Source organism: Sorex fumeus, unplaced genomic scaffold (assembly GCF_029834395.1).
Source record: "Sorex fumeus unplaced genomic scaffold, SorFum_2.1 ptg000054l, whole genome shotgun sequence".
NCBI classification, from domain to species: Eukaryota; Metazoa; Chordata; class Mammalia; order Eulipotyphla; family Soricidae; genus Sorex; species Sorex fumeus.
In genome coordinates, this window is record NW_026606111.1 from 20298171 (window position 1) to 20311887 (window position 13717).

The window sequence follows — 13717 nt, forward strand, 5'->3', positions numbered from 1 at the left end:
CCAAATTGATGCCATAGCAATCTTGAAAGATACATATCAGATACCACATGGTAGAAAAACTCTTCTCATTGATCTTGTTTAGTTTCTCTTTTTTTCATTGCCTTCTATAATTTACTGGCTGTGTATTTTTTCATTAAAACATTTTATATGTTTACTATATAAATAAAAATAAATGTCTAAAATATTATGAGGAACTGCTGTAAGAAATCTTTCTATCTTAGATTTTGATTTTTTTATTTAGATATCACACTTATTAGTTAATAGAATGCTATGAGTAAACTAAAGATAGCCAATGAACTAATGTAAGATTATATGGAAACTAAGAAATATTTTTCTCATGTATTTTATTTTTTCCCAGAAATCAAAAATCTCCACTTATGATAAAATGTGGGCCTTTATGAGTAGCAGGAGGCAGTCAGTGCTCGTCAAAAGTAATGAAGAAGGGATCCAGCGAGTTCTCACCTCTGATTATGCTTTCCTAATGGAATCAACAACCATTGAATTTGTTACCCAGCGGAACTGTAACCTGACACAGATTGGCGGCCTTATAGACTCCAAAGGTTATGGTGTTGGCACCCCCATGGGTAGGTTTTCTGTCAGTTTCTTATTCTTTCTTCATTAATCTTAGCTGCTGTGAGAAAAACACTGTGTCCATATGCCATTAGGAATTTTGTTTTTAACAAATGTGTCTTGCTACATTCCATTACTGTATAAAATCAGGGAAGCAATTTGGACATGTACTACGAAAATGGTCAGTAGATAATTTTACTCTATAACTGCTAAAAAATACCACAACTTGACCCTAAAGGACCTTTGCAATCCTTCGTTTGAAATTTTTTATGCATTAAATTACTTTTATAACCGTTTTTCTCGTATTTATGCCTTAAGTATATTTAATCTTGAAAATTGATTAAAAGAAAAGCTAAATTTATTTTTATTATTTTATTTTTCCAATTTTTCCCTTAATTATGGGAAAACAAATATTGCAGCCTATTAACCAATAATATATCTAGAATTTATAATAATCAGGAGTTTTGTTTTGTTTTGTTTTGTTTTGGGACCACATCTGGCAATGCTCAGAACTTAATCCTGGCTCTGTCCACAGAGGAGCTCAAGGGAACATATGTGGTACTCAGGGTCATACTCCTGTCAGCCACATGCAAGAGCAAGCGTCCTACACACTTACTATTTTTCTGGCTCCTGATATCTCTTGTATGTAATAATAAAGGAATAAAATATGACATTTTCTAGAATAGCAGTGGCAATTTTGATTTATTAAATGTCATAGATATATTAATATTTATCTACTCCAATTATGAATAATTAAATAAATGATATCTCAGTACATATATGCAGACACAGTCGTTATAACAGCCTTCCCCAAATATCCATGGTCCAATCCTCACAACCTGTCAATATGTTTTCTTCTATGGCATAAGGGACTTTTGAAAATGTGGTAAAATTAGTATTACTGAGTTTAGAGAGTAATCTGGTTAGTTGAGTTCAATTTAATTTTTGGGGGGTCAAACCTGGTGATGTACAGGGGTTCCTCCTGGCTCTGCACTCAGGAATTACTCTTGGCGGTGCTCAGAGGACCATATGGGATGCTGGGAATAGAACCTGGGTCGGCCGCATGCAAGGCAAGCACCCTACCCACTGTGCTATTGCTACAGCGTATTTAAAAATACTATGTTTAGAAAAAAGCTCTCGGGACAAAGTCACTGTTCAGAAGCTATGATTAGGGAAGAGAAGTGTGAGAGAGAATACTTAAAGAAAGAATTCTTTAGTCCATTCATGCTGCTTATCCAGAGATCTGTGGTTTTATAAAAAGAAGACATTTCTGACAGTTTTGGAAGCTGGAGGTCGACTCATCATCAGGTGACAGCCTATTAATCAATAGCATTCCCGTATGGAAGGCACTCTAGGGTCTCTATAAGTGTTCTCACCCCATGGGACTGGAGAGAGATAGAGATAGATGATAGATAGATAGATGATAGATAGATAGATAGATAGATAGATAGATAGATAGATAGATAGATAGATAGATACAGAGAGACAGAGAGAGAAACAGAGTGACAGAGACAGAGAGACGAGAGAGCCACAAGCAACAGAATGCAGAAGGCAAGTTTCATTAGAAAACAAAGAAATCATTTCACAAGGACCACTGAATACAATCCTGCACATGATTTCTCATGTCTGGAACACAAAATAACATTTCTGTTCTCCTGTTCCCAGAACTTTTGAGGTGTCCCAGACAATCTTGGCCCTGAAGGACTTGAATAACTTCTAAACCTCATGGCCTTTTCAGTTTTTTTCAAAGAGCTCAATTTGTATTACACAGAATGTGGTCGCCATATCTCTGAGCTAATTTAAGAATAGGCAGTCTCTTCTTAAACTTTATTATTTATCAAAAGTACATTATCAACCCTTTACTCACTGATCTATCACAGTCATAATAATAATAGTGCTATAATTTTTAAGGCATGTAAATTTGCCAATGATTGGTCACAATTAATCAACTAAGTGTTCTGATTTGATCAATGATATAGTTACACATAAATTTGTTTGCAATCATATTTTATTAATTTTGTTTGACGAATTTTATTTAGTTTTGAACTGTCATGCAAATAGAAAAATGTACATAACAGAAAATTGTGCACAGACTAATGAAGTATATTTCATAATATTCAATAAAATGTAGTATTGTTTGTATTTTGAAATAATTTCTAACCTATGTCAATTCTCTAGATTCCAAACTTTGGCAAAAATTCAACATTAAGTCTATTATATTTAATATACTCTTTTGATATTTATTTTTCTTTAAAATAGTTTAAACTGGCTTTGAATTTCAAGACAATTGCACCTATTATTCCACAGATTATAATGGTATGTTGTATAAATATTTTATGCAGATTACTCAAATAATAATTTTATAATCATCATAAAAGGATAAAATAAAGAAAAAAAAGAACCTTGAGCACGTATTACCCAAATATGTAAATACAGCTAAGCCTTTCTGAAATAAGGGGTGAGCTATATAACGTAACCTTCTCCAACTTCATTTCCAACTTTAATAAAATGTTTATTGAAGAATAAAAATATACCCCTGGGCATAGTGGATCACTCTGAAAGGACCACACAGCCAGCCTGAATACAGAAACCACCAAAGGGGATGTCACAGCCCTACCAGACCAAAACAGAGTTTTAAAAGTACATGCAGTTCCCTAACTCAGTGTATTGTGCTGTTAAAACCCAACCCTAATTGCTTTGAACTTAATTGGCCAAAAGTTATTTTTGATATGTTTAACTTTCCAGTGCATGGTCTGAGTTGGTGCTCTAATTGCTTTAAATTTTTCACATAAAATGGATCGTCAGGGAAAGACTCATCCAAAGCCTTGTTTCCTCTAAGTCAATATGTGGATAGATGGATTTACAAGTTTCTCTATTGTTTGGTCTTCTTAAAACCATATCACCAGTCACAGTTAGAGTTGCTTTGTATAATTCTTTCTCTTGGTAAGAATTACATAATGAACCCAATTTTATGATGTCACATACTACATAACTGCAAATTATAATAAAAATTTCAACTATACATGCATATTTGTAATTTTTAATTCTTTTTAAAAAATTTTATATTAGGCAGTTTTAAAACATTCACTTTTCTGAACACCTAGATTCTGTGGTTCTATACTTAGCCTTTATGCTTAGTGAGTCCTTGGACAATTCATTTCAAAGTTATTACCCCTAAATTAATTTTTTCCCAGTTAGCTAAATTGAGGATCATAAGAAGAAGATTTAAAATCTATTTTAGTAATAAATCTAAAATAACTTTTCCAGATAATATTCTTGATAGGTTTGCAGAGATTGGTATAAAAAGAACAAGTAACCGCTTGAAGAAATAATGTTAGTTGAGTGTAAGAACAAGTTTTAAAAGTCATGCACAGCCTTAAATACTAAGGAGGGTTGAAAACTAATGTACTTTTAGTAAAATACAACCTTAAACACTAATGAGGGGTAACTAAGTTTCTTGTGTTTCCTTTGACTTACAGTTTCACATAGAAAGAGCTGAAGTAAAACAATGCATCTTTCTGTTGTTTCTGAAAGCAGCTATAACATTTTATTATGTTCTTACCACCTGCTGCTGAATTACATTTTCTGGATGAAGGCAGAATTTTTTTTTTTTGTCTCTTGTAAGCTCATAAAACAGTTCTTATACTCTGTGAACTCTCAATTACTATGCATTGATTGAATTCTGTCTGGAAATATGACAGTGCAAAAATATTTATGACGGAGAAAGCAAATAACTTTAGAAATAGGCATGGCCTTAACACTTTTATTGGGAAGTAGGTCATCCTATCAGTGTTCAGGGGTCAGCAAGGCCATTTTGAACAGTTCTAGGTCTGGTCATACACAGCTAGGGATCAAACCCATACTCTGGCTCATGCAAAAGATGTGTTCTACAATTTGGACACATCCCTGACACCTAAATTCTATGCTATTGAGTACAATAACCTCAGTAAACAAGCTTGAGTACTCCAATTGAGTAACAAGAGCTGAATAATTCTAATCATTAATTAAGTAATTCCAGTAGGCGGGGGTCACACCCACCACCTGGCCCCCTGGCGCCGGGTAATCCCATCAACAGCCAAGACTCAGAGACTATAAAATCCAGCTCCCGGACATCTTATCAGGACATCTTTTTATAATATCTTATTATCTCATTCCTACTCTTTTATAATATCTTATTATCTCATTCCTACTCTGGACAAACTTGCAGGCTATCGCATATAGCCTGCCCACAGGGCAGAGTCTGGCAAACTCCCCATGGCGCACCAAATATGCCAAATACCAGTAACAATGATGGGTCTTATTCTCCTAAAGAGCCTTGAATATAATCTCAGGGCTAGGATGAAAGTTACTGGGGCCTGCTCGAGGCAATCGACGAATAACAGGATGATGAATGAATGAATGAAAAATTAATTAAGTAGTAAGAACTAATTTGGGGAGAATGTGTGAGAAATTTGAACTCTAGCAATTATTTTCCATTTATGTAAAAGCATTCATAATTTAATAATCTGAAACTGATAATTTTATTTATACTTCTTTATTTTGTTTTGCTTGCAAATAAAACGTAGGAGTATATCAGAAATGTCACTAATACACTGTGAGGAAATACTTGTTGAAAATTAATTAAAATAGTATGTTTCAAATATTTCAAAAACCTGCTAGGATATTTCAGATTTAAAAAATACTTAAAGTAAAAAGAAGTCCTAAGAAAGCTGTCTTGTACCATTAAATGGCAATTTTGAATTCTCTCCATCCACGAAATTGTTTACTAAACGTATAGACTTATTAAAGAAAATCCAAAATAATTATAAATATGTCATATATACATATATATATAATGTATTTTGAAACAACTTTAAAAAAAACTACAGTGCAAAGCATTTGGAATTCTAGCTCTCAAATTTTAAACTTATCTTAGAGATAAGATGGGAGAACAAAACAAATTAAACTATAGCCTTAGGATGTTCCCCTTTTATCTATTCGACTCTTGACTGATCAGATCATTTGCCCTTCTGAAGAAAATTGAGTTATTGCAGAAAATACTGATATTGGCAAGGTCACTCACATGAGAAACTTTAAGAAATCAAGTTGGAGTATATTTCTAAGTAGAATCATTCCTTTGAAGAGAAGATTAGTATGGTGTAGTAGAATACCATATTAGTTGTTTGCATTAAAATAAACTGAAAATTAGGAAACATGATTGATATTTTATAAGGATCTTTTTGGAATCTTGCTATATGATTTATTAAATATTATTCAGAGAACTAATACCTTGTTACATTAAAATTATAAGTAGGTAAGAATATTTTGACATCTTATTATCTCATTCCTACTTTGGACAAACTGGCAGGCTACCGAATATAGCCTGCCCACACGGCAGAGTCTCGCAAACTCACCGTGGCATACCCAATATGCCAAATACCAGTAACAATGATGGGGCTCATTCTCCTAAAGAGCCTTGAATATAATCTCACGGCTAGGATGAAGGAGACGTTACTGGGGCCTGCTCGAGGCAATCGACGATTAACAGGATGATTTGTGATTGTGTGAAGAATATTTTAGCACTTTTATTTTATTTTTGCTGCCACAAGTATTGAATTTGAATGCATTAGTATGCACTTTTATCATAAACAATGATTGTATTAATTTTATATATACTTTGTGTTTAGCCTATGTTTATAAGTTTGAAAATAATAATTTAAGTTTATTGAAATTAAAATGTTACCAGAGATCAAGACCAGCATAGGCTATAGAAATAGGAAAGACCCCGTATCTAGTCCCTGGGCACCTATGAGTTTCAAGGAAAATAACCACTTATCTTACCAACTAAGTTTCTGTTCAGTGTAGGCAGTTTACTCTTCAGGGTCCAGAAAAATAGCCTCCAGCTGAAGAAACAAAGTACACTGTCTTTCTGAAGAACTGACTTTAGTCTTACATAAGTTACAATCAGTGATTTCTCAGTTATACTGTGGTTGATAATCTCAGGCTTTAAGTATAACAAAAGATCTAAAGTGGAGGCTTGAGGGAGGCACTGGGGTGAGGCCTTGCACTATCAACATTCTTGTCTTTGTGGGAGAATAGCACTGTGGATAGGAGTACTGTTCTTTCGATATTTGTTTTGTTTTGGTAGGGGAGGGGGGACACACACATGACTGTGTTCAGGTCTTACTCCTGTCTCTGAGTTCAGGGATCACATATAGTATGCAAGAGACTACGGGGGTCCGATCCAACTTGGTTGCCATACATCTTGTCCACTGTACTATCATTCCAGCCACATATATGAACCCTTTTAGGAGAGTCACACACTGGGTTTGTTGCTAAGGACTTTTTAAAGAATTGAGTCTTAAAATTTGGGGAATTTGGCCTGAAGCATGATTGAGGTGGTGCTAAAGTTGTGCATGCAAATAAGAACAATGTGCTTGCTCATACATAACATGGTGGTCTAATTTTGCATCTAGGGGGCAGGTGGCTTGGTATGTAATTTGGGCTTAAAAAAGAAAAAAAGTGAGGAAATGATCTGCTTATTTCAGGAACTTGGAAAAGAAAGAAAAGAAAACAAGTCTCTTTTTCCCCATGCTTGCTTCAGGAGCTGGGTGGAACTGGTTTTCCAAGTCCACAATGATGAACCCGGTCAAGTAGGCTGCCTGGGTTTAAGTCTCATGGTTTCTTGTTTTCCTTTAGATACATGAAATAGTTCTTTTGTTTGTTTGTTTCTTATAGAATTTATAGGCCACACTGCCTTTACTCTAACAAATCTCCAAATCACTCCTCTGCAGATATTGGAACATGTTTTCTCTGCTCAGATAGGTTATTTTCTTCTCTTTGATTTGATTAACACTAAGTTATTAACTTTAGCAAATTTTCATTTAGAGCCAGAGAGATGCTGCTTGGTTTGCTAGGTTCTGCCCCAGCATCGTATATGAGCCCTGAGTACAGAGCTGTAAGTTAGCCCTGAGCACCACAGAGTGTGGCTCAGAAATTTAATTTTTGTTTCATGTTTTGTGTTTTGTTCATTTGTACTCTAGCATACCAATAAAATGTGTTTAAGAGGGCAAATTATGCACATTTTAAACTCATATAACTTCAAAGAAGTTCATCTAAAAAGATGTATTTCATTCTTATTCTTTCAAATATTTCTTATATAAAAGATTTCAGGCAGCAATGTATGGTTTTCTGTGGAATAGCTTTATTAGAAATATAATCTCATATAAAAATATTATAGCTATTATCTCAAATATAATAGCTTTGTTAGAAATATAATATTTAGTCATCAATAAACCCAATGACATACAACTCTAGTATTTGAATAAGATTCTGACTTCCACATAAATTTGCAACTAACATCGGAACTGACATTTCCCTTGTTCCCTTGTTGCTACACGCTTTTTTTTTTTCATTTTAGTTACCCCAAGTTGTATTTTCTTTTCTTTTCTTTCTTTTTTTTTATTAATGAACCACTGTGGGATAGAACATCACAAAGCTGTTCATGGTTGGTTTTCAGTCATTATACAATGTTCCAACACCCATTCCTCCACCAGGGTATACTTCCCAGCACCATTGTCACCAGTTTCCCTCCTACCACCTGAAAATCCCACCCCCTATCACGCCCCCCAAGTCAGCTCTATGGCAGGCATCTCTCTCTCTCATTTTGGGCATTATGTTTCACATCCAGATTCTGAAATGTTTATACTTTTACCCACTTTCAACACTCAGAGTGATTATTTTCAAGTATTATTGTCATACTCTCCACCCACCCTCCCACCCCCACTCCCCCCATACACACACGCTTGTGGTAATTTCCAACCATTGACTCTTGTTTTTTCTCACATTGAATATTAGTCAATCTGTTTTTTTCTTTTCTTTTTTAATATCAGACAAATGAATGCAGTCATTCTTTATCTGTCCTTCACCATCTGCCTCATTTCACTCAGCATGATATTCTCCATGCCCATCTATTTATAGGCAAATTTCATGGCTTCATTTTTCCTAACAGCTGTGTGGTATTCCATTGTGTAGACATACCATAGTTTCTTTATCCAGTCCTCTACTCTAGGGCAATCAGGTTGTTTCCAGATTCTGACTATTGTGAATATTGCTGCAATGAAAATAGAAGTGCAGATGGTGTTTCTGCTATGCATTTTTGGATCCCCAGGCTACATTGCCAAAAGTGATTTAGTTGGGTCATAAGGAAACCAAATGTCTAACTTTTTTTTGCAGAATGCTCATATTATTTTCCCAAAAGGTTGGACAAGTCAGTATTCCCATCAACAATGAAGGTTAGTTCCATATCCCCATATCTGTGCCAGAACTGGTTCTTTTTGGTGTGTGCCAGTCTCTGTGGTGTGAAATGATATCTCATTGTTGTTTTGATTTGCATCTCCCTGATGGTTAGTGATGATTAGCATTTTTTCAAGTACCTTTTGGCCAGTTGTATTTCTTCTTTGAGGTAATTTCTGTTTATTTCTTCTCTTCATTTTTTTTATGGGGCTGGATGGTTTTTTTCTTGTAAAAATCTACCAGTGTCTTGTATATCTTTGATATTAACCCTTAATCAGATGGGTATTGGATGAATAATATTTCCCATTCCATGGACTGTCTTTGTATCTTGGTCACTGTTTTTTTTTTTTGGAGATGTAAAAGATTCTTAAATTAATGTAGTCTCATTTCTTTATTTTTGCTTAGGCTTGCTTGGTCAGTGGTGTTTCATCTTTGAAGATGCCGCTAGGTTCAATGTCCTAGAGAGTCCTGTCTGTTTTCTTCCATGTACTTTATGGACTCATTTCTGATGTTGAGGTCTTTAATCCATTTTAATTTGACTTTTATGCATGGTGTTAGGTAGAGGTCAGAGTTCACTTTTTTACTTGTAGCTGTCTAGTTTTTCCTAGTATCATTGTTAAAAAGATTTTCCTTGCTCCACTTCATATTTCTTCCCCCTTATCAAAGATTAAGTCATCATATACTTGAGGGGCTATATTAGGATATTCATCTGTATTCCATTTATCTCAAGTCTGTTTTTATCCCAATATCATGCTGTTTTAATTACTTCTGCTTTGTAGTACAGTTTGAAGTTGGGGAGGGTGATGTCTCCCATATTCTTTTCCCTAAGGATTGCTTTAGCTATCCACTGGAGTTTAATGTTCCATATGAATTTCAGAAGTGCTGGAACTATTTCTTTGAAAAATGTTATGTTATCCTTATAGAGACTGCATTGAATCTGTATGATGCATGGGGAGTATTGCTGTTTTGACAATGTCAATTTTCCCAGTCTAATAGCAGGGGATATATTTCCATTTCCTTGTGTCTACTTTTATTTTTGTAGTATTTTTTAGTTTTCTTTGTACAAGTCCTTTATCTCCTTAGTTAAGCTTATTCTGAGGTACTTGATTTTCTGTGGCAAAATTGTGTACAGGATTGTTTATATGTATGTCACTTACTTCTCTTTCATTATTTTCATATCGGAAAGCTATGGGCTTTGGGGTATTGATTTTTTATCCTGTCACTTTACCATACAAATCTATTGTCCCTGTTAGCTTTTTGTTACATACTTTAGAATTCTCTAAATATAGTATCATGTCATCTGCTAAAAGTGAATTTTTAATTTCTTTCTTTCCTATCTGGATGCACCCTCCCAGGATCTTTTTCTACCCTAACTGCTATGGCAAGTGCTTCCAGTACTATATAATAGAAGTGGTGAGAGTGGACAATGTTTGAAGGAAGTCTTTTAGTTTTTCCCCATACTTGCTCTGGGCTTGTGGTTGATGTCTTTAACTCTGTTGAAGAAAGTTCTTAAACTTCCATTTGTTGAGAGTTTTTATCATAAATGGGTGCTGGATCTTGTCAAATGTTTTATCTACATCTATTGATATGATCATATGGTTTGTATTTTTTATTGATGTGATGTATTATGTTGATTGACTAGGTGATATTAAACCATCCTTGCTTACCTGTGATGAATCCTGTTTGGTCATGTTCTATGATTTTTTTTTTGATGTGCAATTGGGTTCTACTTGCTAGTATTTTGTTGAGGATCTTTGCATCTGTGTTCATCAGTATATTAACAGTATTTCTGTGATTTTCTCTCTCTCTCTCTCTCTCTCTCTCTCTCTCTCTCTCTCTCTCTCTCTCTCTCTTTGGTGTCTCTGTCTTCTGTTTTGGTGTCTCTGTTTTCTTTTATTATCAGTGTGATATTTGATTTATAGAAACTTTTTGGAGATTATGGAAAACTTCCTGGAAAAGCTTGAAAAGGACTAGCAGTAGATTTGCAAGAATTTACTAGTGAATCCATCTGGAACTGGGCTTTTATTTTGGGGAAGATCTTTTCTTACAGTGTCAATTTCCTTGATAGTGAGAGACTTGTTCAGGAATTCCATATATTTTTGGTTTAGTTTTTAAAGGTCATAGGAATCCAGAAATATATCAATTTCTTATAGGTTCTCTTGTTTTATGGCATACCAACTCAAATTAATATCTGATGATCTTTTGAATTTCCATGGTTTTTGCTGTGATGTTCCCCTTTACATTTATTATTTGGTTTATTAGGATTCTCTCTCTTTCTCTGTGAGTCTTGATAGTGGTTTATTAATCTTGTTTATTTTTTCAAAAAAATAGCTCTTAGTTTCATTGATCTTTTGAACTATTTTTTGGGCTTCTCAGCTCGTTGATTTCTGCTCTAATTTTTATTGTTTCCTTCCTCCTATGTGGTTTAGGCTCCTTTTGTTGGTCATTTTCCAAGATCTTAAACTTTGAAGCTGGTCTTTTAATCTTTACGTTGATTGCTTACAGAGCTATAATTTTTTTTTCTTAATACTGCTTTTTCTGTGTCTCACAAGTTCTGGTAGCACTTTTTGTTTCCAGGAATCTTTTGATTTCTTCTTTGATTTTCCCCTAACCCACTGGTTGTTCAGTAGTGAGCTGTTGAATTTCCAGATGTTTGATTTGATTTTCTGTTTCTGTGTGTGATTAACTTCTATTTTCAGTCATTGTGTCTGAAAAGATAGTTGATAAATTTGTATCTTTTGATTATATTCAGATATGTTATATGGCCCAGCACATGGTCTCTCTTGGAGAATGTTCTGTGCATTGGAGAAGAATGTGTTTTTGGCTCTTAGGGGATGAAACACCCTGTAAATATCTGCTAGCCCCATTTCTTTAATTTCTTCCTTCAAAGGCAGTATTTCCTTGTTAAGTGTTAGTCTTGTTGGGTATAAGAGTTGACAAGGCAATGTTTAAGTCTCCAACTACTCTTTGTGCTGATACCAGTGTCCTCCTTAAAGTCTGTTAGAAACTGTTTTAAGTATTTTTCTGGCCCCTTATTGGATGTGCATATGCTTAGTAGTATAATTTCTTCCTGATGTATATATCCCTTGATTATTAAGGGCTTTCACTGACCCTTCTAATATTTTCAGCCTAAAATCTATGTTGTCAGATACTAGTATGTTCACTCCATGAAGGAGCTGTTTGCTCAAAGGATATTTTTCCAGGCTTTGACTTTGAGTGTGTGTTTACTCTGATTGTTCAATGTGTTTTTTGTATGCAGCAGTATGTTGGATTCAACTTTTTAATAAAATTTGCCACTCTTTGTCTCTTAATTGCTGCACTTAGACTATTGGCACTGAGAGAGATTATTGTCATGGTGGTTTGTTACATCATTCTGTAGAAATTTGTTGTTTTGTTGGGTTTGTCTTAGGGTAGCCCCTTCTGTCCGTCTTTTAAAGTTGGTCTTGAGTCCATAAAGTCTCTGAGCTGTTATTTATCCATGAAGTTCTGTGTATTTCCTTCAAATCTGAATGAGAGGGTAGATTTGGTAAGGCATTCATTTCAATGAGTATTTTCACCAAAGTGTCCCACCAAAGTTTTCAGGCCCAGGGTGTTTTGTCTGATAACTTTGCTGTAATTCTAAGGGATGCTCCTTTGTATATTATTTCCTTGTTAGATCTTGCTGCTTGCAGTATGGTGTCTCTATGGTATTCATCATTCTAATTAAGATATGTCTTCTAGTCTTTTTATTAGGGTCTTCTTTAGCTGCTACCAGTTGGGCTTCTTGAATATAGATGCCTGCATTTTACAGCTATGGGAACTTTTCAGCAATGATCTCTAACTATTACCACCTCTTTTTTGGTAGCCTCCCTGTACCTCTAGAACTCCAGTTATTTTCATGTTGTTCCGCTTAATTTATCCCATAGTTTTCTTGCTCACCCTTGCACTATTTTAAGTCTTTTTCCCATCTTCTGTTGTTGCCTGGAGGCTTCTGCAGCTCATCTTCAAACTCACTGATTATGTCTTCAGCTGTTATTTACTATTGAGGGTACGCATTGATTTTTTTTTATTTCTTCTACCAAATATTTTATTAGTGACATTTCTGATTGTAGTTCAATTTCAGCACTCATTTCCTCCTGTATTTTATTAGCAGTATGTTCCACTGTGTCTTTCATTTCTGCCTGTATTTTATTGGATATCCATTTCACTTTCTTTGAGATCATTAAAAATCTTCACCTTTTCATCTTTGAATTCTTTGTCAAAGAGGTAGTTATATGGATATTCCTTGTTGAGGCTTCAGAGCTCTTATCATCCACTCAATGGTGGGGATCTATGCTGCTTCCCTAGGATGCCTGTGATAGTCTGGAAGTGGATCCTTCCAGTACACTATTACTGTCCCCCTCTCACAGTCATGGAGGACTCTGGGGGAGCTCAGTAGTTGGTGTTCTCTTCTTTCCTCTTCAAAGATTTTACCTCTCACTTTGGTGTTCCTGTGTGGCTTGCGTGGGGCCTCTAAAGCTGATTTAGGGGAAGTGTTTCTTTGCCTGAATTTACTATTGCTTTTTAGATTTGGGTTTTATTGATTCTTATCTTCACCATTATTTTTGTTAATTTTGGGTTCATATTGAATGGAGTAGGGGCTAATGGACTATATGGAATTGGATAGTCAGGTTTTCCCCTGAGAGTTTGGTATAGGAGACCAAGATGTGGGCCCAGTACAATATGGAAGCGGAGATAAACTGGTGGCTGAGTGAGCAACACCACTCTGGAAGCCATGTCCCCTCTGCTCCCTGATGGTCTACCTGGAAGGGGAGAGGCCACACATTAACACCTATCCTGAAGTAACAATTCAAGTCCCATTGCCGAATCAATGCTTCTTAAAATCACAGGAGTT

General features: G+C 35.1%; 1 protein-coding gene across 4 annotated transcripts in view; it reads left to right on the plus strand.

The window, feature by feature from the left end:
• GRIK2 (glutamate ionotropic receptor kainate type subunit 2) overlaps window positions 1–13717 on the plus strand; it is a 672268-nt gene that overhangs the window by 635208 nt on the left and 23343 nt on the right. For all 4 annotated transcript variants that reach the window (XM_056124990.1, XM_056124987.1, XM_056124989.1 and 1 more), the window contains one exon: window positions 359–584. In XM_056124990.1, coding sequence (XP_055980965.1) covers window positions 359–584 — 226 coding nt within the window. The remainder of the gene's footprint in view (window positions 1–358; window positions 585–13717) is intronic.